This window comes from Lepus europaeus, chromosome 5 (genome assembly GCF_033115175.1).
Source record: "Lepus europaeus isolate LE1 chromosome 5, mLepTim1.pri, whole genome shotgun sequence".
NCBI classification, from domain to species: Eukaryota; Metazoa; Chordata; class Mammalia; order Lagomorpha; family Leporidae; genus Lepus; species Lepus europaeus.
This window is the reverse complement of record NC_084831.1, coordinates 29,449,728-29,477,387: the sequence shown is the minus strand read 5'-3', so window position 1 is coordinate 29,477,387 and position 27,660 is coordinate 29,449,728. Positions and strand designations below refer to the sequence as shown.

Below are 27,660 nucleotides of genomic sequence, written 5' to 3'. Positions count from 1 at the left end.
GAGGTTGCCCACATGTTCTGTCGACACGCGGTGAAGGACTAGCTTGAGAGGTTCGCTTTTCCCCAGTAGTTTGCTTTCCAAACTTAAAACTCCCGCCCTTCGGGCCGGCTCCCTGCAGCCCCGCCCACGAGGGGCGCCGTCACGTGTTTAGCGCTCCGCCGCGAGGGTTGCTGGGAGAGCACCCACCCCGGAAGCGGAAGTCCAGAGGTCAAACTCGTCATTTCCTTCGGAGAGAGTGGCTCAACGGACCTCTTTTCTTTTGCCCGACCCGAGTCGCAGAATGAAAGAGGTGAAGAGCGAGCGGGAGCGGAGGAGCCGGCGGAGGCACCGGGAGGGGGACGTGGCGGCGGCGGCCGCGGTGGTGGTGAAGCAGGAGCGCCTGAGCCCGGAAGCCGAGCCGCCCGCCCCCCGCCGGCCGGACCTCGGCGCTACTCCGTCCCCGCCGGCCGGCGAGCCGGGCCGCCCTGGCCACCGCGGGAGCAGAGCCCGGGGAGATAGCCGGTAAGCAGAGAAGAGCCGGGGTGGACCTTGGGTCGGACTCATTGAGAAAGGAGCACAGGGCCGGCGTCAGAAGTGGGCTCTGAATGCCGAGCCCGGCAGCGGGAGGCGGTGGGAGTGGCCGGGTCGCGCTCGGGTTAAGGAGTGTGTGCCCCGGTGCTGGTCACTTGCGTGACAGCTGGGGTCGAGCTCCTGATGCCTGAGGGGCAGGGCCTCGCCCCCTCGTTCGTGTGTCGCCAGCACTTCGCGGAGCGCGTGGCCCAGCGGCTAGCACTCATCGTCCGTTAAGTTGAAAGGGGATTTTTTCCCCCGTCTGCCCGCGCAGGGAGTGCGGGCGTTGTCTTCGCCCTCATCCACCCCACGCGAGTATAAGCGATCTGCTAGGCGCGCTGTTTGTTCATCGTTCAGTGTAGTTTTACTGAATGCCTATAGGGTACTAAAGAGTGCACTAGGGACCTGGGCCACATGGGTGAGGCTTTCGTGATATTGGGCGAGCTTGAGCCCCAGGAAGACTGCCAACATGCAAACAAAACAGTTTCCGATGGCAACAGGTCTCAGGGCTAGGTCGGCCCAGTAAGGTGATCGTGAGAGATTGGAGGGAAGCGGCGGCGGAACTCTTTGAAAGAGGTGCCGTTGGAGCAGAGACCTGAGTGATCTGGCCGCCGAGGAAACGTGCAAGGAACGTGAGCTAGAAGTCGTTGTGATCGTGGTAGAAACTGGGAAGGAAAAAAAAAGGCCTGTCGTTGGAGTGTGGAGGAGGAGGAGGGTGGTAGCGAGGAGGTGGGCCGGGGAGGAGGTGGCGCTACAGGACCTGCCGTGGGTTGTGGTCATGAGAGCACAGAGCCAGAGTGACTTCTGCGTGGTGGTGGGCAAACAGCCGAGGGACAGACCTGGACAGGAGAGCCTTCAAAGGGTCGGGGATCGAGAGCCGTGTTCCCGTAGTGAGGAGGATCCGAGGCAGCGGCGTAGGCGGGAGAGTAGGGTGAGGAACGGGAAGCCCCCCCACCCCCCCTTTAGTGCGATCAGCAGTCTTTCACAAATGTGTTTGTGTTAGGTAAGCCCCATACCAGAAGCTAACTTATGTGGGGGAAGGGAAACTGAGATAAAATCCTGTGTGTACCATGCCCTGAAAGGTCCCCAGCCAAAAAGAAAAACAAGTCCTCGGGGAGAAGAAGCAAGTCTCCTCGGAGCAAGAGAAGTCGGAGTCCTCACCACTCGGCAGTCAAAGTGAAGCAGGTGAGTGGGCTGGGCTGTGTTGAGGTGGGGTCTTAGGCCAGCGCCTCTTCCTGCCGCCGCAGCCGGGGAAACAGCCAGCCAGACGCACACCCACAGAGACAGCACCTACACCTGCAGCGGGCTTTTCTGAAAACTGAGTGTGGGGGTTGGTTTTGGTTGTTAGTAAATTTCTGCTGGTTTTCTTAAGCTTTTTTATTTTGAGATAATTACTGATTTAGATCAGATTTAATAAAGACAGGTGTTTCTCCCAATGGAAGTATGGTACAGAAGTGTAGTCATAGTATCACAATCAGAAAATATTGGCATAAGTTACAAAACGTTTTCCCTGCCACCTGGACATGGCATGTTGTCCTGTTATAGCCACACCCACTTCTTTCCCACCTTCTCCCTTCCATGAGTCCTGGCAACTTTTAATCTGTTGGTTTAATTTTGTCATTTCAAGAATATTACATAAGCGGCATCACACACCATGTAACCTTTGGGATTGGCTTTTTTCACTCAGCAAAGTTTTTCGCTCAGCAAAGTTCTTTGGCGTTTAGGTTGTTGCATTGATCAGTTCATTCCTTCTTCTTCTTGAGTGGTGTCCGTAGTATTAGTTTAGTCATTCGTCCATTAAAGAACATCTGGGTTTCCAGTTTTTGACTCTTACAAATAAAACTACTGTATAAACATTTGTGGACAGGTTTTATGTGAACATAAGATTTCATTTCTTTGGGATAAATGCCCAGGAGTATAGTATATAGTATAGAATAGTATATAGTATAGTATAGTATAGTAGTTGCATGTTTAATTTTTAAAGAAATTGTTTATTTTCCATCCATAGTGGCTGTGTTTGTTTGCTAGGACTGCCATAACAAAATACAGGCTAGGTCGTTTAAATATTAGAAACTTATTTTCTTGTTATTCTGAAGTCTAGAATTTGAAGAATAAGGTGTTAAATAAGGTGTCAGGTTTAGTTTCACCTGTGTGGGGGTGGGGAACTGCTTTTGGCTTGCAGGTGGTAAGTTACCTTCTCATGCTGTTCTCACATAATCTTCCAGAGTCTTACCCTTACCTTAACTTAATCATCTATTTGAAGAGTTCATCTCCAAAGGTGATTATATTCTGAGGTATTGGAGTTTGGGGTTTAGACACATTCATGTTAGTGGGCACCATTTAGTCTACAATAGGGGCTGCACCTTTTTTTTTTTTTTTTTTTTAAGTTTATTTATTTATTTGAAAGAGTTACAGAGGGAGAGGCAGAGAGAGCGAGCTTCATCAGCTAGTTGACTCCCCAAACCAGTGCCCATATGGGATGCCGCTGTCTAAGGAGGCAGCTTAACCCTCTGTACCACAGCACTGGCCCCTGCGGTTCCGTTTTGCACCTCTACCAGCAGTGCATGAGTGATCCAGTTGCTCCATGTCTTCACCAGCATTTGGTGTTGTCACTGTTTTTTCTTTTAGCCATTCTAATAGGTGTGTAGTGATATGTCATTGTGATTTTTATTTGTGTTCAATAATGGTCAGTGGTGCTAAACATCTTTTAATGTGCTTGTTGCCATCTGTGTGTGCAAATAACCTCCCACGTGAAGTGTCCTTCCTGCCTTTGCCTGTTTTCTAGTCAGATCTGCTCTTTTACTGTTGAGGCTTTAAGAGTGCTTCTTATACTATGACTACAAGTCCTCTTTTGGGTGTGTGATTTGGAGATATTTTCTCCAAGTCGATAGCATATTTTTTTACTCACTTAGCAGGGTTTTTCTCAAAGCAGAAGTTTTTAGTTTTGATGAAGTACAGTTTATCCATTTTTCCTCTTAGGAATTGTGCCTTGGCGTTCAGGCTTCCTCCTCCAGTCCATGATCTGTTTTCAGTTTGTTTTAATATAAGGTGTAAGAGTGACACCAGCACTGTGGCACAGCAGGTTAAACTGCCCCCTGCAACTCCAGCGTCTCATACTAGGAGGCCAGTTTGAGTCCTGGCTACTCTGCATGTGATGCAGCTTTCTAGTGATGTCCCTGAGAAGGCAGTGGTTGATGGCCCAAGTACTTAGTTCCTGCCACTGGTATAAGAGACTCAGATGGTGTTCCTGGCTCCTGGCTTCTGCCTGGTACAGCCCTGGCTGTTGCAGGCATTTGAGGATTGAACCAGCAGATGGAAGCTATTTCTTGTGCCTTTTTCTTCCTTCCTCCTTCTCTCCCTCCCTCCTTCCTTCCCTCCTTCCCTCCTTCTCTCTCTCTCTCTCTGCCTTGACTTTCATATATAATTTATTTGACAGGTAGAGTTATAGACAGAGAGAGAAAGGTCTTCCTTCCATTGGTTCACCCCCAAAATGGCCGCCATGGCTGGTGCTGCATCGATCCAAAGCCAGGAGCTAGGTGATTCTTCCCGGTCTCCCATGCAGGTGCAGGGGCCCAAGCACTTGGGCCATCCTCCACTGCCCTCCCGGGCTACAGCAGAGAGCTGGACTGGAAGAGGAGCAGCCAGGACTAGAACCCGGTGCCCATATGGGATGCCGGCGCCACAGGTGGATGATTAACCAAGTGAGCCATGGTGCCGGCCCAGATATTTTTAAAAATAGTAAACTATGAGACTTAGGTCAAGGTTAATTTTGTGTCCTATGAATGTGTTCTTGGCTTTAACATATTTGTAGAAAAGGTTGTCTTTCCTTCATTGAATTGCTTTTGCATCTTTGTTTTAAAAAAATTGGCTGAGTATATGTGTGTGGGTCTATTACTGGATTCTCTATTCTCTTTTTTCCATATGTCTGCCATTCTGCCAATACCACACAGTCATGACTACTGTAGTTATGTAATGTTAAGTTTGAAATGCCTTTAGATATCCAAATGGAAGTGTTGACATGAACAGTGGAATTCAGAAGAGACATCTGGGCTGGAGATAAGCATTTGGGAGTCACCTGCATATAGGTATATGTAAAGTGTCAGTATCAGATGAGATTACAAAGGAAATGTTAGGAAACAGAACATGAGCGTAGACCAAGGTCTGAATCTAGTGGCATCTGTTGGGAAGAAATTGCAGAGACTGTATCAGCAGACTAGAAAGAAAGAAAAGCAAAAGAATCTAGTAACTGAAGCCTTAAGAAGAAAATATATTGTGAACAAAATGGTCAAATCTGGTAGATGCTGCTGACAGTTAAGTAAGTGAAGACCAAAAATTGGTCATTGGATTTAGCAGTGTGGAGATAATTGGTGATCTTGACCAGCAATTTTAGTGGAGCAGTAAGAGTGAAACCTGATTGGAGGGGTTCAAGAGGAGAGGACTTGGAACCTATTTGAAACAACAAAAACAAAATAACTCTTTCAAGGTAGTTTACTGCAAAGAGGAGTGAAGAAATGGGGTGGAAGTAGAGTGTGGAGAAGAGCATATTCCCCTGCTGGTCCGAGTGACCCAGTGGTGGGAGGAGGGGTGGACTGGTTAGGAGGGTACAGTTTAATAACTTGCCATGGGATGCCAAATCCCCATAAGTGGGGTGGTAAAGAAAGCATTTTAAGTGTTAAAGTGATCATGTGATCATAAGATAGGATTAAGTGTTACAGTGAAACACATAGGATTAAGTGTTTGGTGATAATAATAGAATTAAAAAGGTATGAATCCTTCAACATGGGAAGCAATCCATACAGCAGACTCATAGAAAGACAATTGCTGTTTTATGGATCTAGCATATTTGTAATCCTTTCATCAGTGGATGGACACTTGGATTGCTTTTACCTTTAGGTAGTAATTGTTTATTTTTTTTTAAAGATCTGTTTATTTATTTGAAGGCAGAAGACAGGCAGAGGCAGAGAGAGAGATCTTCCTTTTGCTGAGGGAAAGAGGGGGGTCCTTCATCCATTGGCTCACCTCCCAGTTGGCTGCAATAGCCGGAGCTGGGCTGATCCGAAGCCGGGAGCCAGGAGCTTCCTCTGGGTCTCCCATGTGGGAGCAGGGGCCAAAGGACCTGGCAGCTCCACTTCCAATCTAATTCTCTGCTATGGCCTGGGAAAACAGTGGAAGATGCCCTAAGTGCTTGGGCCATTGCATCCAAATAGGAGACCCAGAAGAAGCTCCTGGCTTCTGATCAACCCAGCTCTGGCTATTGTGGCCATTTGGGGGTGGGGGTGGGGTTGAACCAGCGGATGGAAGACTCTCTGTCTCTGTGACTGTGCCTTTCAATTAAGTAAATAAATCTTAAAAAAAAAAATCCTTTTGCAAGAACTCCCAGTGTCCTAGGGACCTCCCACTAGGGCTGCCTCCCAAACAGTATAATTGGTTAAGCATCCCCCCCCCCCCCCCCAATACTGTTAACTTTTGACTTTGGGTTTAAATGTCTGCATTAGTTCAGGAACCAAGTCATGTTCAAACTATGGCAGGGACATTAGGTTGTTTACAGTCTTTATTAAAATAAGATTGCAGTAAGCTCATACAAATCGTGCTCTTTTTTTTGGCTAGTATTTCTGTAGGATAGATTTCTTTAAGTGGGATTCCTGGTTGATGAAATTTTGATGAAGTGCTGCCAAATTGCCCTCAATAGCCTATATAGTTTATCCTTGCCTAGTAGTGACTGGGAATATTCATTCTCCTGTACTTTCTTTTTGACACGAGCTATTGATCTTTTTAATTTTGTTATTCTAAAAAGAAAATTCATATTTATTTTAGTACTGTTGGCTGTAGTTATTAGTAAGGGTAAACATAGTCATGTATTAGACTCTTGAAAACTGCTTGTTAATGTCTTTGGTCCCTTTTTCTGTTGAATTGTTTGTCTTCTGCTATGCTTTCATATTGATGTATTAGCGTGTGGCATATGTTTTAAACATCTCCCTGGCTGATTGTCAGTGCTGCCTTTATCAACAAACCATGATGTGTTTCTGCATCTTTTCAGATCTTCAAACATGTCAGTAAATTTTTATAGTTTTGTTCTTATTTGTTTTTCATTTTTCTTAAGCTTATTCCTAGGTATTGAATAATTTTTGTTACTGTCTAATAGGATCTTTTAAGATTATTATTTTTCGGGGCCAGCACTGTGTGTGAAACCACCGCCTGCAATGCTGGCATCCTGTATGGGCGCCGGTTTGAGACCCAGCTACTCTACTTCTGATCCAGCTCACTGCTATAGCCTGGGAAAGCAGTAAAGGATGGCCTAGTTGCTTGGGCCCCTGCACCTGCATGGGAGACCCAGTAGAGGCTCCTGGCTCCTGGCTTCTGATCAGCCCAGCTCTGGCCATTGAGGCTATCTCAAGAGTGGACCACAGATAGAAGATCTGTCTCTCTGCCTCTGCCTCTGCCTCTCTCTAACTCTACCTTTCAATAAATTAATAAATTTTTAAAAAAAGATTATTATTTTTCATTTTGTTTTAATAGCAAGCCAACTTTTTTCTTTACATATCTTTTACATTCCTACTTAACTCTCTGTTAAGTTTTCTGCGTTCTTTTTCCTGCAAGGTTGTCTGTAGTTACCTTTGTTTTGAAAGCAAGGGAGTTATTTTTCCTTCTCCTTTCTATACCAAATATTTTGTTTTTAAGCCTCTGGCCATGGGCTTATGCTGCTGGGGCATAGCTGAGTAGCAGTGTAGTCTTTGTAACCACCACAAATAACCTTGTTATTTTGTTCTGAACACCAAAGTCCAAATCCCAAATGATTTTTAGAATGTAGGTTGTTCACAGATTGCAGACTGTCTTTAATCTACTGGATCTGAATTTTAGGAACGTGAGGATCATCCCCGGAGAGGACGGGAGGATCGGCAGCACCGTGAATCATCGGAACAGGAACACAGGAGATCTAGGAACAGTGACCGAGACAGACACCGGGGCCATTCACGCCAAAGGAGGAGCTCCGCCGAGAGGCCTGGAAGTGCACAGGCTCAGGGACGGGACCGAGACCTTCAGACCCTGCAGGCTCAGGAAGAAGAGCGGGAGTTCTACAACGCCAGGCGTCGCGAGCATCGCCAGAAGAATGAAGTCAGTGCAGGTGGTAATGAGTCACAGGAGCTGGGTCCCCGGGCTGCTGGCAAGAAAGAAAAAGTGGTGCCTGTTAAAGAAAAACCAAGCTTCGAACTTTCTGGAGCACTTCTTGAGGACACCAACACCTTCCGGGGTGTCGTTATTAAATACAGTGAGCCCCCAGAAGCACGTATCCCCAAAAAGCGGTGGCGCCTCTACCCCTTTAAAAATGATGAGGTACTTCCCGTCATGTACATCCATCGACAGAGCGCTTACCTTCTGGGGCGACATCGCCGCATCGCCGACATTCCAATCGATCATCCGTCGTGTTCCAAGCAGCACGCCGTCTTTCAGTATCGGTAGGTGTACAGGTGAAGGGAGAATGGAAGTGCCAGGAGAAGCAGAAGGGCTCAGCTCCTTAGGATGACTAAGATTTGCATTCATGTATCCGGGAACCCATACCCCTGTGTCTAATACTAGTCTTTTTTTTTTTTTTTTTTTTGACAGGCAGAGTGGATAGTGAGAGAGAGAGACAGAGAAAGGTCTTCCTTTTTGCCGTTGGTTCACCCTCCAGTGGCCTCTGCGGCCGGCGCATCTCGCTGATCCGATCCGAAGCCAGGAGCCAGGTGCTTCTCCTGGTCTCTCATGCGGGTGCAGGGCCCAAGGACTTGGGCCATCCTCCACTGCCTTTCGGGCCATAGCAGAGAGCTGGCCTGGAAGAGGGGCAACCGGGATAGAATCCGGCGCCCCAACCGGGACTAGAACCCGGTGTGCTGGCGCCACAAGGCGGAGGATTAGCCTGTTAAGCCATGGCGCCGGCCTTTTTTTTTTTTTTGACAGGCAGAGTGGATAGTGAGAGAGAGACAGAAAGGTCTTCCTTTTTGCCGTTGGTTCACCCTCCAATGGCCGCTGCAGCCGGTGCATCTTGCTGATCCGAAGCCAGGAGCCAGGTGCTTCTCCTGGTCTCCCATGCGGGTGCAGGGCCCAAGCACTTGGGCCATCCTCCACTGTCTTCCCGGGCCATAGCAGAGAGCTGGCCTGGAAGAGGGGCAACCAGGACAGAATCCGGCGCCCCAACCAGGGCTAGAACCCGGTGTGCCGGCACCGCAAGGCAGAGGATTAACCTGTTAAGCCACGGTGCCGGCCTAATGCTAGTCTTAAGGAGCATTGTAAACATACCTGTCCTTTGAATAGCCACTTATGTTTGTAGGAGCATTGAACCCTGTGTCAGGAGACTAGACTTTGAATCCTGTGCCTATACCTTAGTAAATACTTGCCCAATAACAAGCCACTCCCTCAGCCGCAGTGTCCATCCACTCCATGTGCTGTCAAGATGGCTAAATATAATGAAAACGGCTGGCTTAACTGTTAGCCACTTCTGGATCTTGCAACTTGCATAGTACATCTGTTATCTGCAGCTTAAAATGATCCTGTGAGGAAGATAAGTTAGGTATTAATGTCCCCATTTAACAGATGAGAAGACTGAAGCTCAGCAGAGCCTAATAAATGATTGCCATAGCAGAACTCTGACGCAGATTCTAGCTCCTTCTGAAGTTCAAGTCCACTGTGTTTTACCATTTGGATGGCAGCTGAATTACATTAAAGTGTCAGTGAAAGTATTTTATCCATTGTACAACAAAAAATGTTTTTTTCTACTAGGTACTATTAGGAAGGCACTTTTAAAAGTTTGTGGAAAAAGAATTTGGCATATAAACAGTTTGTTTCATAACACATGGGAAATGCGTATTATGAAAAAACCATGTGTGGATTTCAAATTGTTTTTGCCCTAAAATAAACTCATACTTTTAAAGTTCATTTTCTCATGAACTTTTGGAAGTACCTACATATTTAAACTGCTCCCAATATCCCTGTGCAATGCATGCCTTTCCCTAGGTTTCTTGATCTTCCAGAGTTGTAACTTGAATCGTGTTGTTTACATCATCTGGGCAGTGTGAGCGAAGGGCTTTAGAGAGACTGGATGATGTGAGGCAAAATTTTCCTCACAGGTTTCTCTTTTCTTTGCTAGGCTTGTGGAATACACCCGTGCTGATGGCACAGTTGGCCGAAGGGTAAGGCCATACATCATTGACCTTGGCTCAGGCAATGGAACCTTCTTGAACAACAAGCGTATTGAGCCACAGAGATACTATGAACTGAAGGAAAAGGATGTACTTAAATTTGGGTTCAGTAGCAGAGAGTATGTTTTGCTCCATGAGTCATCGGATACCTCTGAACTAGACAGGAAAGACGACGAGGACGAGGAGGAGGAGGAGGAAGCCGTTTCCGACAGCTAGCAAACTAAGAAACAACCCACGCTAAAAAGACTCCTTTTCCTTTGTGGAAGGCGTTTGGATTGACTCAGAGAGCACTGTGGTGCACTCCGTAATGCCTCTTGTTGCCTTAAGTCTTTACTCTGTTGCTGGCCAGCTTATGTTCAAGTGTAAGGACACTGACTTGGGTTTTGATGAACTTTTCTCTGGCACCTCAGCCACAAGCCTGTGGACATTTGTTTTCAGAACAGTCTCGCCAATTAAAACACCATGTTTTAGTAGAAGCGTTGTGGCTTTAGTTGGTGCTGCCTTGGAAACGAAACCCTTGGCTAGAGGGGAATCTCCGCTTGTTCTCTTTGTACAGGTACTTCATTGATACAGGGGTGAAGCTTCGTGGGCCAGCTGTTTCTGTTCCGGAGCAGTGACTCTTAGTAAGCTTTGGTTATCACAGCAGCCTCCATGTGCACCAAAGCTTTGACCTGGTTGAGCTCTTGAGTCATAGAAGTTTATTTTGCACTTAGTTTTTTGGGGGTGGGAATCTACCACACGACCTCATTCCTGGCTGTCAAACAAATGCTTCATGGCCCCTGCTTAAGTGTAGGACTGTCTGGGAAGAGCATGGCTGCTACCAGCAGGTGCTGGTTTAAGAACACGTGAGGCTGGAATGGGTCGTGGATCCATTTCCTTTGAGGGAATTCCTGATTTCCCCATGGAACGTGTACATAACAGTTTTGATCATCTGTTCTCCAGTTTTGTGTTTTTATTCAATTGTTACCTCTTTGTTTTTTCTTCTTTGAGAAAGAATTTACGCCGTTTATGTGGCAGGGCCCTTGCTTTATTCTAACAGCGTGTATGTATTTCTGAAGGAGGGTGTGTAGCCTCCGTGTTTCTACACGTTTTAAAAAGTCACTCAGAGAGGTGGTATCTGCCTTCCCGAGACTGGAAAGCAAGAGGAATGCCCGGTTTCCTGATTTCCCACCAGAGGAATACGTGTGAGTAGAGAAGTATTGACTGCTTACATACAGTGTGTATGTGTGTGTGTGTGTGTGTATATATATAAATTGTGTGCTAAAGAGCTGCGTACTGATTTTCATATGACAAGGTTTTGTGATAAAATGTAATACCACATGATAGGCAAAGGACTTCCTGCATTTGAAGAGCAGGTTTTCATTTATATGTATTTTTGGGATAAAAATAATAAAATTTGTAAATATAGCCCATTTCAAAGGGTAATACTTTCCCAGCATAGCGGTCTGTTGGCTGCTGACGGAGTCGCTCTCAGTGTTTTTAAGGTCAAAGCAGGCAGTTATGTAGGTGTCCCGGGCAGAGACCTGGGAACAGTGAAGTTGGGACATCCAGCCGCACCGGAGCCTAGATCCTCCCGGTTCTTCCGGTGACACAGCGGTGCTTTCTGAGGTGACTGTGCAGGGCTTCCTCCCGGGATGGGGCTCTGCCTCCATACAGAGTTGGCCTTCACGCCAGTGCAGCACCCGTCTACACTGTTTCATCCTAGGACGCGGGGCCGGGCCAGGGGAAGATGATGCAACTCCAGTCAGTGCTGCTACGAACTGTTCCTCCTGGGCTGAAACTTCCGATGCTTTCAAATTAGAATCTCATCTTTTACCTTGTTCTTATGTTGTGGTCTCACATATTCATGTGCTCAGGGCTAAAGGTTGGCTGGTTTTGGGTGGGGTGGGGGTGCCCGCTGACCAGTATCCAGAATTAATTAAAAAATCCTCTTTGAGGAACGAACACTTCTTTTCGGTCGACTAGATGAAAGATAAGATCAGGGGACACTACAACCAGCATTTACACAGTCTCCCACATGGGTACAGGGGCCCAAGGACTTGGGCCATCTTCTACTGTAGCAGAGAGCTGAATGGGAGGAGGAGCAGCCGGGGCACAAACCGGTGCCCAGATGGGATGCTGTTGCCACAGGTGGAGGCTATGGCCCCCTGACCTTTTCTTCTTAAAGTAATTGTTTTTAGCAGCTGATGTTCATATTAGCTATTAACAACTTCTTCATTCTCTTCATCCACCTTGGCTGGCTGGTCTGCAGATCAGTGCTGTTAGAATCAAGCAATGGGCAAAGTGGCCCTTTGCTTCTGAGCCCCTCCCCAAGTCCTCTGTTGTGGGCCACAGTTCTGCAGAGGTCTGGGACTAGAACTTTGATTTTCCCCCTCAAACTCCTCACCTTCATCATGTTCTGGTCACTTCATTCTAACATTGACAAACCACAACTCATTAAATGAAACTGGTCATGTGACTTTCAAATACTGGTAATACATTAAAACAACTTATTAAGTGAGATAATGGAAGATTAAAAAAAAATTTTATTGAATATGCCAGTATATATATTTGATTTTAAAAGCTTAGCTTAGAATTAAAATATTTATATATTTTTCCAGTTGATTATCATTTGATATGATACATAGATGTTTATATGTTTTTTAAAGATTTATTTTACTTATTTTAAAAGAGGGAGAGACAGAGAAATATTCCATCTGCTTGTTCACTCCCCAGATGGCTGAAATGTTCAGTGCTGGGCCAGACTGAAGCCAGGAGCCAGGAGCTTTCTCTGGGTGGCAGGGTCCTGAACACTTGGGCCATCTTCTGTTTTTCCCAGGCCATTAGCAGCCTGCTCCACTTCCCAGGATCAGGAACAGGATCCCAACAGCTGGGACAGGAACTGATGTGGGACACTCGCGCCCAGGTGGCAGCTTTACCTGCTCTACTGCAACGCCGGCCCCAGAGGTGGGTCTGTTTTTGTCTAAGGAATAAAATGTCATGGTCGTTATATGCAACGTGACGCTGACGCCATGCCATTGATGCTGCTTGTGAATTCTGTTCTGACCCCGTGTTCCTGTTGTGTGAGTTTATCCAGTGAAAAGACTACTTGATTTAAATTAAAGTTTTGGAATTTAAAGCTTCCTTTGGTCTTTTGGGTAAAGCTTCTGGTATATTTATCCAATGGGAAACTTTATTTTTTGAAAATATTTATTTATTTGAAAGGCAGAGAGAGAGGGAGATCTTCATCTTCCAGTTCACCCCCAAATGTCTACAGCTTTCTGGCCCAGGCTGAAATCAGGAGCTGGGAACCCTGTCCAGGTCTCCCACGTGGGTGGCTGGGACTCAAACACTTGCACCATCATCCCCTCGCCCCAGGGTTAGCAGGAAGCTGGATCAGAAGCAGAGGTCTGGCTTAATCCTAGGCGTTCTGAGATGCAGGCCTCCCAAGAAGCAGTTTAACTCCCCCCTACAATACCTTCCCTAGGAAACTATTTAAAAGACAATAGATTTGCTTACATTTGTGCTAAAGATAAAATGAATGGATCCAGTCTGCAGTGGCACAAACAGTACTGTGCTAGCAGCTGGTTGGCAGCTGTGAGAGTTGCAGCAGTACTGGGAGGAGGGCTCCACTCTGGAAGAGATGACATTTGAGGGATGCTTGAGAGAACAGACTGGTTCCGAACCGGTAGGAGAGGAGGGTGTTGTGCCAGACTGAACGGTTCAGAGAACAGCAGACTGGACTAAGTGGAAAGGGTCCTGTAAGATGAAATTGTTTACCCAAAGCCCCACAGCAAGTCGGTGGCAGGGCTGGGATGCGAAATCACCCCGGTCCCAGTTCAGTGGTCTAGCCCCTGGACTGTCCTACCTGCAAAGCTTAGTGGAGGGCTCAGGGGGAGGGAAAAGACAACCAATGCATTAGGACGCCCAGTTCACAAAGGGTTCAAGAAAATCATAGTGAGTGAGGACTGTCATGGGTAGAGTGCACCAGGCCAGTCCTCACCCGCTCACAGCCAGAGCTACTTGAAAATTGTGTTAGTAAAAGCACACAGGTAACTCAGCACTTGAGTGCCGAAGAAGTGCCATGAACTGAGACTTCAATAATAAAACCAGCCAGTACTGAGAAGCGCTTTGTATGTAGCAGGCACAGCTCTGAGTGAACTCGTTTCATCCTCATAGCCCAGTGAAACAGAAAACGAAACCTGAAACATACAGAAGTGAAGGTCACACATTGGTAGGCCGGACTGGGACTCAATTCTGATTGCAGATGCCATGTTCTTTTTAAGATTTATTATTGTGGCCAGTGCTGTGGCGTAATGGGTAAAGCTGCTGCCTGCAGTGCCAGCATCGCATATTGGTGCCGGTTCAGGTCCTGGCTGCTCCACTTCCTGTCTGGCTCCCTGCTAATGCACCTGGAAAGGAAGCGCAAAATGGCCCAGGTGCTTGGGCCCCTGCACCCCACGTGGGAGATCCAGAGGAAGCTCCTGGCTCGTGGCTTCAGACCAGCTCAGCTCTGTCAATGGTGGCCATTTGGGCAGTGAACTAGCAGATAGAAGACTTTAATCTCTCCCTCTCTCCCTCTCTCCCTCTCTCTCCTTCTGCCTCTCTGTAATTTATTATTTATTTGAAAGGCAGAATTAGGGAGCAGGAGGGAGAGAAAGAGAGCTTCCGTCCACTGGTTCACTCCCCAAATGGCTGCAATGGCCAGGGCTGGGCCAGGTTGAAGCCAGGAGCCTGGAATTCCATCCAGGTCTCCCATGTGGTTGAGGGACCCATGGGCTTGGGCCGTTCTCTGCTGCGTCCCCAGGCAGATTAGCAGAGAGCTGGGTGGGAACTGGAGCAGCAAGGACTCGAACCAGCGCCCATGTGCGATGCCTGCGTTGCAGGCAGTGCCTTTACCGCTGCACCACAGTGCTAGCTCCCAGATGCCACATTCTCAACCACTGTACTCTACCACTTGCTGCAGTTTGCGATTACAAGGTCTGGCCCTTGCAGGTCCATGCACCCAGCAGCCACAAACAAAATAGCCACTTCTCCTATACAGCCTTGCTGTATAGGAGAAGGGTTGAGAATTATGAAAGCACAAAGAAAATCAGGTAAGAAGGAGCAGGTAGTTCGAGGAGGCTGGGGGGAGACCAGGAAAGAAAGGAATGTTTCTAGGCTTGCAGGACGCCACTTGGAAATGCCTGGGTGATAACCTCGTAAAGCCCTGTGAGCACCTCAGTGTGGGAGTAGAGCTCTGCTGGTAGTGGTGGACTGTTATCTGCTGAGCCTTCCTGCTGAAAACAGCTAGCACACCCATATAAAAAATAACAAACATCTCTCAGGGCATCCAAAAACTGACAATTTAGTAAAAAAATTACCAGCCACGAAAAAAACACCACAAAAATCCAGAAAGAAATGAAGAACGCATTTGGTTCTGGCAAATCAGACCTTACTCTGGGTTGGATGGGACAGAAGTGAAAACCCAGAGCCCAGAGAGGAATCCAGTAGTAGCAGGTATTTCCCAGAGAAAGGAACCAACCTTTCAGAGTGAAGAGTGGATTACATGTCGAACCGTCCCAGGCTTCTGTAGCCTGGAACATGAATCTTAACCCTGAACTGTTAGTGTCTCTAGGTCTGCTGAAAAAACTAAGTTAAAATTATTTTCTGGAGGAAGGAAATTTTTTAAATTACCTTTACAAGTGTTTTTTTTAAATATTTATTTATTTACTTGAAAGGCAGAGTTACACAGAGGAGAGGCAGAGAGAGAGAGAGAGATCTTCCATTTGCTGGTTCACTCCCTGGATGGCCACAACAGCTGGAGCTGTGCCTATCCAAAGCCAGGAGCCACGAGCTTCTTCCTGATCTCCCACGCAGGTGCAGGGGCCCAAGGACTCTGTCCATCGTCTACTGCTTTCCCAGGCAATAACAGCTGGATCGGAAGAGGGGCAGCCAGGACTCAATCTGGTGCCCATATGGGATGCCGGTGCTTCAGGCCAGGGTATTAACCTGCTGTGCCACAGCACCAGCCCCTCAAGTATTTCTATGTTCTTCCTCTGAAAGATATGATTTTATTTCTGAAGCACACAAGAAAATAAGGCACAGTAGGGAAGAACCAGCAAAAACCAAAAGGTCACAAATGGATTTTCATAGACTTCAGTACTTGAATTATAAAACACTATAAAATGATCATGGTTACTATATTTTTGTAAAGATTGATTTATTGGGGCCGATGCTGTGGTGTAGCACGTAAAGCTGCTACCTGCAGTACTGGCATCGCATATGGGTGCTGATTCGAGTCCTGGCTGCTCCATTTTCTATCCAGCTCTCTGCTATGGCCTGGGAAAGGAGTGGAAGATGGACCATGTCCTTGGGCCTCTGCACCTGCATGGGGGACCTGGAGGAAGCTCCTGGCTTTGAATTGGCCCAGCTCCATCCATTGTGGCCATTTGGGGAGTGAATAGTGGGTGGAAGATCATTTTCTCTCTCTCTCTCTCTGCCTGTGCCTCTACCTCTCTGTAACTATGCCTTTCAAATAAATAAGATCTATTGAAAGGCAGAGTTAGAGATCTTCCATCCGTTGGTTCAGTCCCCAAATGGCCACAATGGCTGGAGCTCAGCCAGACGAAAGCTGGGAACCAGGAACTTCTTTCGGGTCTCCCACTTGATTGTAGGAGCCCAAGCACTTGGGCCATTTTCTGATGCTTTCCCAGTCACATCAGCAGGGAATTGGGTTGGAAGTGGAGCAGCTGGGACAAGAACTGGTGTCCATATGGGATGCCCACAGCGTTGTAGGAGGTGGCTTACCCTGCTATGCCAGAGCGCCCCCATGGTTACTGTTTTCAAAGAAGCACATGACAAACTTGAAACTACCCAAAGGGAAAAAGAAATGGGAACCTGTGAAATGGGAGTTAAGTGGCCGGCGCTGTGGCATAGTGGGTAAAGCCTCCGCCTGCAGTGCTGGCATCTCATGTGGGCACCGGTTTGAGTCCCAGCTGCTCCACTTCTGATCCAGCTCTCTGCTATGGCCTGGGAAAGCAATAGATGGCCCAAAAAGAAATAAATGGAGTTAAAAGACCAAGTGGAACTTTTAGAAATTAAAACAAGTGGGCCAGCACTGTGGCATAGTGGGTTAAACCTTCACCTACGGCACTGACATCCCATATGGGCACCAGTTTGTGTCCCAGCTGCTCCTCTTCCAATCTAGCTCTATATTTATGGCCTGGGAAAGCATGGGAAGATGGCCCAAGTGTTTGAGCCCTTGCACCTGCATGGGAGACCTGGATGAAGCTCCTGGTTCTTGGCTTCGGCCTGGCCCAGCCTGGCAGTAGCAGCCATTTGGGGGAGTGAACCAGCGGATGGAAGATCAATCTCTCTCTCTCTGTGTTTAGAATAAACAAGTAAATTTTTAAAAAAAGAATTAAAACAATCAGAGAGTTTCAGAGAGAATCTGAACAGAAGACAGGTCTTTTTTTTTTTTTTTTTTTTTTTTTTTGAGAGAGCATGAGCCCTCTCATATGGGATGTTGCAAGCATGAGTGAACCACTGACTGGTTCACTCCCCAAGTGTCTGTAATTGGCTGGGGCTGGGTCAGGTTGAAGCCTGGAGCCAGGAGATCAATCTGGGTCTGCCACATGCAAAGCAGGGATCTAAATACTTTTTTTTTTTTTTTTTTGACAGGCAGAGTTAGAGAGACAGAGACAAAGGTCTTCCTTTTCCGTTGGTTCACCCCCCAAGTGGCCACTACGGCTGGTGCGTTGTGGCCGGCGCACTGCGCAGATTGGAAGCCAGGAGCCAGGTTCTTCCTCCTGGTCTCCTATGCGGGTGCAGGGCCCAAGCACCTGGGCCATCCTCCACTGCACTCCCGGGCCACAGCAGAGAGCTGGACTGGAAGAGGAGCAACCGGGACAGAATCTGGTGCCCCAACCGGGACTAGAACCCAGGGTGCTGGTTCTGCAGGCAGAGGATTAGCCTAGTGAGCCGCGGTGCTGGCCAATATTTTTATTTTTTTTACTTTTATTTGGAAGGCAGAGTTGAGAGAGAGAGACAGAAAAAGATCTTCAATTCACTAGTTCACTCCCAAAATGGCCACAATGGCTTGGACTGGGCCAGGCCAAAGCCAGGAGCCAGGACTTCTTCCAGGTCTCCCATGTTAGTAGCAGGGGCCAAAACACTTGGGCCATCCTCTTTTGCTTTTCCTGGGCCATTAGCAGGGAGCTAGATCGGAAGTGGAACAGCTGGGATTCCAGCCGTTGCTCATATTAGATGCCGATGTCACAGGTGGCAGCTTTACCCAATACACCATAACGCCAGCCTCAACCTTTTTTTTTTTTTTTTAAGACATTTATTTGAAAGGCAAACTTAAAGAAGGAGGGAGGGAAATCTTCCATCCACTGGTTCACACCCTAGATGGCTGCCATGGCCAAAGAGCCAGGAGGTTCTTCAGGGTCTTCCACATGGGTGCAGGGACCCAAATAATTGGGCCACCCTCTGCTGCTTTCCAGGTGCATTAGCAAGGACCTGGATTGGAATGGAACAGCTGGGACTCAAACTGGTGCCCTAATGGGATGCTGGCATTGCATGCCCCAGCTGTACCTGCTGTGCCACACACTAGCCCCTTTACTTGGCGGGGGGTGGGGGGTGGGCAGCTAATTAGTTGACCCGTAATCCATTGCCTTCCAGGGTCTGCACTAGCAAGAAACTGGAAATGGGAGCAGATCCAGGATGCAAATCCAGACACTTCATCTCACGAGGGGATGAAGATGTCCCAACTCATAGCTTAATCACAAGGACAAAGGCCTGCCTCCATGTACATTAACTTAGGTAAATGGGCCAATTCCTTGCAAACCATAAACTACCAATCTTTCCTGATCTGAGTAATCCTGTAACTATTAAAGAAATTGAATTTTGGATTAAAAAAAGCTTCCAAAAGAAATCCCCGGCTCAGCTGGTGAGGGTATCCTGGAGAATTCTACCGAACATTAACGCTGGGCATCATCCTGGTGGTGAAGATGTCCACAACCCTAGGGCTGGCACCGTGGCTCACTTGGTTAATCTTCCACCTGCGGCGCCAGAATCCCATATGAGTGCCAGGTTCTGTCCTGGTTGCTCCTCTTCCAGTCCAGCTCTCTGCTGTGGCCCGGGAGGGCAGTGGAGGATGGCCCAGTGCTTGGGCCACTGCACTCGCATGGGAGACCAGGAGGAAGCACCTGGCTCCTGGCTTCAGATCGGCGCAGTGCTGGCCGTAGCGGCCATTTGGGGAGTGAGCCAACGGAGGGAAGACCTTTCTTTCTGTCTCTCACGGTCCATAACTACCTGTCAAATAAATTAAAAAAAAAAAAAATGTTCACAACCCTGGGCCTGGTGCTGTGGCCTAGCCGGTGGAGCCATTGCATGTGGTGCTGCCAACCCACGTGGGCGTCATTTGGAGTCTGGCTGCTCCACTTCTGATCCAGCTCCCTGTCAATGCTCCTGGGAAAGAAGATGGCCCAAGGACTTGGGCCCCTGCACCTACATGGGAAACCTGGAAGAAGCTCCTGGCTCCTGGCTTCAGACTGTCCCAGCTCTGACCATCATGGCCATTTGGCTAGTGAACCAACAGGTGGAGAATCTCTCTCTCTGTAAACTCCGCCTTTCAAATAAATAAATATTTTAAAGAAAAGTAGGGAACAGGAGCTGTTGCTATGGTACAAGGGGTTAAACTGGTGCCTCAGCATCGGCATCCCAAATGGGCACCTGATTGCTCCACTTTTGCTCCAGCTCCTTGCTAATGTGCCTAGGAAAGCAGTGGAAGATGACCCAAGTCCCTCCCACTCCCACATGGTAGACCAGATGAAGCTTCTGGTTCAGCCTGGCCCAGTCCCAGCTAATGTTACCATACAGGGAGTGGCAGATGGGAGATCTCTTTCTGTATCTTATTTTCTCTCTCTGTAATCCTGCTTTTCAAATAAATAAATAAATCTTTAAAAAAATTCAGGGGCCAGTGCTGTGGCATAGTGGGTAAAGCCGCCACCTGCAATGCCGGTGTCCCATATGGGCACCGGTTCAAGACCCAGCTGCTCCACTTCCAATGCAGCTCTCTGCTATACCCTAGGAAAGCAGTAGATGATGGCTCAAATCCTTGGGCCCCTGCACTCATGTGGGAGACCCAGAAGAGGCATCTGGCTCCTGGCTTCAGATGGGCCCAGCTCTGGCTGTTGTGGCCATTTGGGGAGTGAACCAGCAGATGGAAGACTTCAATTTCTCTATCCACCTCTGCCTTTCTGTAACTCTGACTTTCAAGTAAAATAAATCAATCTTTTAAAAAAAAAAAAATCAGGGAAACTTTCACATCTCATTTAAAATGCCAGTAATACATAGGACAGTACAAAAGAAAAGCTACAGATCAATATTTCTAATGAAGTTAGCTGCAAAAATCCTCAACAAAATATTAACAGATTGAATACAGCAGTATATTAAAAAGTTACACAAGATGGCCAAGCAGGGTTTATTTCAGATAGGCAAGTCTGGTTCAACATTTGAACGTGAATTTACATAATCCAAAGCTGACGAAAAACACTCACGTGCTGGTGGTGTGGCCCCCACTTGCAACATCCTATACCGGGGCTCAAGTCCCAGCTGCTCTGCTTCCTGTAATTGCACCTTGGGAGGCAGCAGATGATGGCTCAAATGCCTGGGTCCCTGCCACCCATGTGGAAGTAGAAGATGGAGCTCCTGGCTCTTGTCTTCAGCCTCACCCAGCCCTGGCTACTGTGGGCATTTGAGAAGCGAACCAGCAGATGGAAGATCCCTTTCTCTGTCCCTCTATGTATGTGCGTATCTCTTCCTCTTTGTAACTCTGTCTTTCAAATACATACATACATACATCTTTAACAAAGGAACATTCATATGAACGTGTCAGTTGGCACAAGAAAAACACCCGATGAACGTCAATACCATTTATGATAAAAACTCTCAGTACCCTAGGGACACAGAGGAACTTTCTCACCATGATAAACAGTACCTACAGCCCTCCTGCAGCTAACATTATACCTCATGGTTAAAGATGGAGTGCTTTTCCCCAAAGATAGGAAATAAGGCAACTATGTCTAGTTTCCTCACTCGTATTTATTATATGACTGGGAGTGCTGATCAGCACAGTAAGACAGGAGAGGAAGTAAAGAGCGCTCAGGGGCTGGTGTCGTGCCACAGCAGCTTAAGGTGCTCCTGGGGATGCCCACATCTCGTATCAGAGTGCAGGCTGGAGTTCCAGCTACTCCATTTCCAGTCCAGCTTCCTGCAAGTGTGCCCGGGAAAGCAGCTGGGGATGGCCCTGCTACCGATCTGGGAGACCTCTATGGGTTTAGGCTCATCCAGCCTGGCTGTTGTGGTCATTTGGGGATTGAACTAGTGGATGGAAGATCGCTCAATCTCTCAGTCTCTGTCTCTGTCTCTGTCCCTCTCTCCCTCTGCCTTTCAAATAAATAAAATAAGCCTTTAAAAAGTAATATTTTAAAAACAGTATACATATTGGGAAGGAGTAACAATATAAGACAATTCCCTATTTGCAAATAAAATGATTATCACAGAAAAAATTCCAAGGAATCTGGACTACAAAACCCTTCCTAAAATTAATAAGGGAGCTCGGCAAGATCCCAGATTACTAAATCTATACACGAAAAGAAATTTCCAAAAGTTAGCAGATAGACAAGATGGAGAATATAGATAGTAAAAAGTAAAGCATTAAAGACGTTTTTCCCTTACTTGAAAGGCAGAGAGGGCTGGCGCCATGGCTCAACAGGTTAATCCTCTGCCTAGCGGCACCGGCACACTGGGTTCGAGTCCCGGTCGGGGCGCCGGATTCTGTCCCAGTTGCCCCTCTTCCAGGCCAGCTCTCTGCTATGGCCCGGGAAGGCAGTGGAGGATGGCCCAAGTGCTTGGAACCTGCATCCCATGGGAGACCAGGAGAAGCACCTGGCTCCTGGCTTCGGATTAGCACGATGCGCCGGCCATAGTGGCCACTGGAGGGTGAACCAACGGCAAAAAGGAAGACCTTTCTCTCTGTCTCTCTCTTTCTCACTATCCACTCTGCCTGTCAAAAATAAATAAATCTAAAAAAAATTAAAAAAAAAAAAAAAAGAGAGAGAGAGGCAGAGAGCTTCCATTGGCTGCTTCACTCCCCAAATGCCCACAACAGCTGGGGCTGGGCCAAGCCCAAGCCAAGAGCCTAGAACCTAACCCAGGTTTCCCAAGTGGGTGGCAGGATCCGATGACATCCCCTCCTGCCTCCCAGGGTGCAGGTTGGCAGGAAGCTGGAATCCGCATCCCCAGGACTGAAACTGGGGCCCTTGGATATGGGACACCAGCATCTCAAGCTGGTGCTTAACTCCTGAGCCAAATGCCCACCCCCAAATAAAGGATACTTTTTTAAAAAAATTATTTGAAAGGCAGAGTTACAGCTCCGCAAACGGCTGCAATGGCCAGGGCTGGGCCAAGCCAAGCAGGAGCCAGGAGCTTCACCCAGGGTGGGTGGAGTGAGGATAACCCGCAGGCTCTGACTGGGGCCCCTCGGTGGCAGTGAAAAGTCATTCCCCAGGGGGGCTGTACAAGAGACTAAGAGCTTTAAGCAGGAGCCTGGCTTTGGACACTGTGAGCGCACGGTGCCCCTAAAGCCCGCCGGCCAATTCCAGGGCCGAAAGGCAGATCCCAGCAGGTGCAGCAGCCCCGCCCGCCGGATCCATCCCCGGGGCAGGGTTCCCCAGCGCCCCGCCCAAGCGCGGCGCCCGGCGGCGCGCGTCTCCGGAAGCCGCTCGCGCAGGCGCAGTGCAGCGGGCGCCCCCTGGCGGTCGGCCGCGGATCGCAGGGCCCGCCCCCAGCCTCCCGCCGCTGCTGCCCGCCTCAGCCCAACATGGCGATGCACAACAAGGCGGCGCCGCCGCAGATCCCGGACACCCGGCGGGAGCTTGCCGAGCTCGTGAAGCGGAAGCAGGAGCTGGCGGTGAGCGGCTGGGACCCGGGGCTCCGGCGTGGGGCCCCGCGCCCGCCCGGCCGCCGACCGGCAGCCCGGCCGCAGCAGGCCGGCGGTTGCTCCGGGGACGCAGCGCGCGGCCCGGGAGTCCGGCGGCCTGGGCCGGGGGCGCGTGCCGCCGAGCGCCGTTTCCGGCGGTGCGGAGGCGGAGCGGCGGCCGGAGCCCGGAGGGGGCGGGGAGCGGGCCTCGGCGGCGCGGAGGAGGACGGGCGCCGCGGGCCGGGGCGTGTGCGTGTCGTGGGTCGTGCGGGTGGGCGCGGGCAGAGGCGGGTCCCGGCCTGCGGGTGGGCTTTGGGGATGAGCCGAGTGTGGGAGCCGGTCTGGTCTCTGAGAGGATGGGGGGGGGGGGCATCCTTTTGGTCCTGGGAGTCCATCCGTGGGAGGGTGTTTGGGATGGGCAGGGGTGTGATCGTTCCAGAAGGTGACAGGCGGGGGACGAGGACTGGGAGCCGTGACGTGCACCCCGCGTTTGGGCGCACCTGCTGCCGCCCTTCCAGGTTTCCATGACAACGGGCAGCCCGGGGCCGGCGTCCTCGCCAAGCCCACGGGAGGGCAGTGCCCAGTGCCTCGCTCTTCCCGCGCCTAGTGGCGGTCCCCTTTGTGCGTGGGCGTGGAGCCTCGGCCCGGTTCTTGACACCTGGGTTTCCGAGAACCCTGTGCAGAATTCCGCACGTGTGGGCGTTTACCTGGGGACAGGCTCTGGGGAGTCCGTTCTGTTCCCAGAGGGGTCGGGCCATCACCCCGAAAGATCCAGACTCTTGGACTTGAATGGCCTACCGTTCCTGGAGTCCTCCAGCCTTCCACGAAGGTAGTTTAATGTGGGTGAGTTTGGGTTTATGATAAGCCCAGTGTCAGGCTTTCAGTGTGGGCACAGCTAATCCCCGGCCTGGCTTGTCATCTCCCAGGAGACTCTGGCCAACTTGGAGAGACAGATCTATGCTTTTGAAGGAAGCTACCTGGAAGACACTCAGATGTATGGCAATATCATTCGTGGCTGGGACCGCTACCTAACCAACCAAAAGTGAGTTTCCAAAGGTTGTGCCCTCGAAATACCTATTTGTGGCATTGTGTGTTGTTGATAGCCGCGGGGCCGGGAGGCAGCAGCCGGCAGGTGGTGGTGTGCAGGGAGGTCTGGGCTTGGGTGGCACTGAGGCTCTGCCCCTGCCTCCCCGAGTAGAACAGGGGGAGTCTGGCCCTGCCCAAGAGCTGCATAAGGCTTGGATGGAGTACGGCGTGTGACAGTCCCGCACCGCTCTGTTAGTGTTTTCCACATTTTAATCAGTCGTGAGTTCAACCCTCGGAAGTTTTGCCATACCTGTGTGGCAACTGTACTACAGTGTTATTCTTTGGGACTGGCTTTGTGGCACAGGGGGTTAAACTGCACCCTGTGATGTCAGCATCCTGTTTAAGAGTGCCGGTTCTGATCCCAGCTGTTCTGCTTTCAATCCAGCTCCCTGCTGATGTGCTGGGAAGGGCGGTGGAAGATGGCCCAAGAGGTTGGGTCCCTGCCACCTGTGTGGGAGACCCAGGTAGAGTTCTAGGCTTTTGATTTTGGCCTGGCCCAGCCCTGGCTGTTGTGGGCATTTGGGGAGTGAACCAGCAGATGGAAGATCTCTCTTTTTTTAAAAATTATTATTAGTTATTATTATTATTTTTGACAGTCAGAGTGGACAGTGAGAGAGAGAGACAGAGAGAAAGGTCTTCCTTTGCTGTTGGTTCACCCTCCAATGGCCGCCGCGGCCGGCGCACTGTGGCCTGCGCACCACGCTGATCCGAAGCCAGGAGCCAGGTGCTTCTCCTGATCTCCTATGGGGTGCAGGTTCCAAGCACTTGGGCCATCTTCCACTGCACTCCCTGGCCATAGCAGAGAGCTGGTCTGGAAGAGGGGCAACCGGGAAAGAATCCGGCGCCCCGACTGGGACTAGAACCCAGTGCGCCAGCGCCGCTAGGCGGAGGATTAACCTGTTGAGCCACGGCGCTGGCCAGGAAGATCTCTCTTTCTCTGTCTCTCCCTTTCTGTTACTCTGCCTTTCAAATAAATAAATCCTTTAAAAAATATTTCATTTATTTGAAAGGCAGAGTGACAGAGATCTTTCATCTGCTGGTTCACTCCCCAAATGGTGCAACAGCTGGGGCTGGACTGATCTGAAGCCAGAAGCCAGGAACTCCATCCAGGTCCCCTGCATGTTGCAAGGGCCCAAGCATTTGGGCCGTCTTCAGCTGCCCTTCCAGGCATATCAGCAGGGAGCTGGATTGGAAGTGGAGGCACTGGGATAGAAACCAGTGCCCATATGGGATGCCAGCAGCCACTTAACCTGCTACGCTACAGTGCTAACCCCCAAATAAGTAAAATGTTAAAAAAATGATTCTTTGGCCGGCGCCGCGGCTCACTAGGCTAATCCTCCGCCTTGCGGCGCCGGCACACCGGGTTCTAGTCCCGGTCGGGGTGCCGGTTCTGTCCCGGTTGCCCCTCTTCCAGGCCAGCTCTCTGCTGTGGCCAGGGAGTACAGTGGAGGATGGCCCAAGTGCTTGGGTCCTGCACCCCATGGGAGACCAGGATAGGCACCTGGCTCCTGCCATGGGATCAGCGCGGTGCGCTGGCTGCAGCGCGCCTACCGCGGCAGCCATTGGAGGGTGAACCAACGGCAAAGGAAGACCTTTCTCTCTGTCTCTCTCTCACTGTCCACTCTGCCTGTCAAAAAAAAAAAAAAAAAAAAAGATTCTTTACAACTTTGGGAAATTTTTAAAAATTTAAGTAGAATTTTTTTTTTAAAGATTTATTTATTTGAAAGTCAGAGTTATACAGAGAGAGGAGAGGCAGAGTGAGAGAGAGGTCTTCCATCTGCTGGTTCACTCCCCAGATGGCCGCAAGGGCTGGAACTGCGCTGATCCAAAGTCAGGAACCAGGAGCCTCTTCTGGGTTCCCCACATGGGTGCAGGGGCTCAAAGACTTGGGCCATCCTCCACTGCTATCCCAGGCCATAGCAGAGAGCTGGATTGGAAGAGGAGCAGCCGGGACTAGAACCGGCGCCCATTTGGGATGCTGGCGCTTCAGGCCAGGGCAATTAACCCGCTGTGCCACAGCGCCGGCCCCTAGTAGAATTTTTTTTACATTTATTTGGAAGACAGAGTGACAGGCAGAGAGATTTTCCATCAGGTTGAAGGCAGGCTGAAGCCTGGAGGCAGAACTCAGTCCTGGTCTCTCCTGGGTGACTCCTTGAGTCACCACCTGAAGCCTCCCCGGGCGCACATTAGCAGGACATTAGAATTGGAAGCAGATGGGACTCAAGCCTGTCGGCTTCTCTGGGCCTCCCAAACAGCGGCCTAGCCGCTATGCCAAAGGCCTGCCCTTTGACAATTTTTGTTTCTATGGAAAAGTTGAAAAAATAGTTCATGAGCACTCGATGTTCTTCATCTACATCCACCAGTTGTTAACATGTTGCCAAATTTGCTTGGTTTTCTTTACTGTAATCTACCTATGTAAACACCTATATCTACCTTAAAATTTTTTTTAAGATTTGAGATATTTATAGATTAATAGGAAGTTGCAAAAATTGTGCAGAGGCCCCATGTAGTCTTCACCAAGTTTGCCCCACTGGTTGGGTTTTGTATAACTATATGGGACCACATCAAAACCGGGACATGCACATTGGTACAATGTGTATCTACAGTTGGATGTCATTTTATCACATGTGTGGGTTCATGTAACCACAGTCAGTGCACAGAACTGTTCAGTCGCCACACAGGTTTCCTCCACACCATTCTGCGCTTCTGTGCCTGCTCCCCTTAGACTTTCTCTTGTTGAAGCCTTACAGAGTTAGAGCAGAGGTTATGCGCGACACTTTGTAGCTGTCAGCGGCTGCCTCCTGAGAATAAGAACGTTGACCTAACCACAATGATCATACCTAGAAAATTAATACTGCATTAAAACATCCGGCACACAGTCTGTTCATCTTTCCTCGGTTGTCCCAGAACGCTCTGCTTTGTTCCGACCCAGGATCTGCTCAAGCTTCATTCACCACGTTTGGCTGTTATTTGTCTTTGGTCTTTTTTTAAGATTTTATTTTATTATTTATTTGAGAGGTAGAGTTACAGACAGAGAGAGGGGAGAGACAGATCTTCCATCCGCTGGTTCACTCCTCAGATGGCGGCAATGGCCGGAGCTGAGCCAGTCTGAAGCCAGGATCTGGAGCTTCTTCTGGGTCTCCTACATGGGTGCAGGGGCCCAAGGACTTGGGCCATCTGCTGCTGCTTTCTCAGGCCATAGCAGAGAGCTGGACTAGAAGAGGAACAGCCGGGACTCGAACCAGCGCCCATATGGGATGCCGGCACTGCAGGCGGCGGCTTTACCTGCTATGCCACAGCGCTGGCCCCTCTTTAGTCTTAAGGTTTAGGATAATCCCTCATTCGTTTTGTTTGTTTAATGTTTGTCTACTTTTATTTTATTTGAAAGGAAGGAGACCGAGTCTTTGATCCACTGGCTCACTCCGCAGATTCCTGCAAGGCCGGGGTTGGGTGTTCCACACCAGCAGCCTAGGCTGCTGCCCTAGATGCCTGTCCCTTTCTCACTGCTTTTGGTGGTGTTGTGGTTGATGATATTGTCTTGCAGAATGCTCCAGTTCCAGATTTTTCTTGCTGTGACTTCATGAGAGATCCTTTAGACATTTCTGGAGTAACATTGCATGTTACTTTATACCTCTTATTATCTGTCTCTGTTTTATCAGTGTCAGATTGTCCCATTTCGGATGCTGTTAAGTTGAATTGCAGGATTTCTCTGCTGTGAAAGTACATTTTTTCCCCCACTGTAATTAAAAAGTAATTTTGGACATTACGCTTTCTCAAATTTATTTCAGTAGTCATTGCCACTCTTGATCCTTTTTTTTAATTATCTATTTGAAAGTCAGAGTTACACAGAGAGGCAGAGAGAGAGAGAGAGAAAGAGAAAGAGAAAGGGGTCTTCCATCCTCTGGT

At 49.1% G+C, this 27,660-nt stretch overlaps 2 protein-coding genes across 3 annotated transcripts in view; both read left to right on the top strand.

Moving 5' to 3' along the window:
- Positions 1-229: 229 nt before the first annotated feature.
- Positions 230-12,840, top strand: SNIP1 (Smad nuclear interacting protein 1). Its single transcript, XM_062190990.1, has 4 exons — positions 230-501; positions 1,632-1,734; positions 7,408-8,003; positions 9,671-12,840. The coding sequence occupies exons 1-4, from the start codon at positions 281-283 to the stop codon at positions 9,936-9,938; spliced, it is 1,188 nt and encodes a 395-aa protein (XP_062046974.1). The 5' UTR covers positions 230-280; the 3' UTR covers positions 9,939-12,840.
- A 9,700-nt stretch (positions 12,841-22,540) lies between these two features.
- Positions 22,541-27,660, top strand: part of MEAF6 (MYST/Esa1 associated factor 6) — a 28,230-nt gene continuing 23,110 nt past the window's right edge. For both annotated transcript variants that reach the window (XR_009865914.1, XM_062190988.1), the window contains exons 1-2: positions 22,541-22,659; positions 23,595-23,710. Coding sequence is in view for 1 of the 2 variants with exons in the window: in XM_062190988.1 (XP_062046972.1) it covers positions 22,570-22,659; positions 23,595-23,710 (206 nt within the window). In the remaining variant the exon portion in view is untranslated. The remainder of the gene's footprint in view (positions 22,660-23,594; positions 23,711-27,660) is intronic.

Bases quoted from the DNA above. Each gene is read 5' to 3' on its own strand.
- SNIP1 (XM_062190990.1), top strand. From the start codon at position 281: ATGAAAGAGGTGAAGAGCGAGCGGGAGCGGAGGAGCCGGCGGAGGCAC. The intron at 502-1,631 runs GTAAGCAGAGAA...ATGCCCTGAAAG, and splicing joins AGAGCCCGGGGAGATAGCCG to GTCCCCAGCCAAAAAGAAAA. The intron at 8,004-9,670 runs GTAGGTGTACAG...TTTCTTTGCTAG, and splicing joins CACGCCGTCTTTCAGTATCG to GCTTGTGGAATACACCCGTG.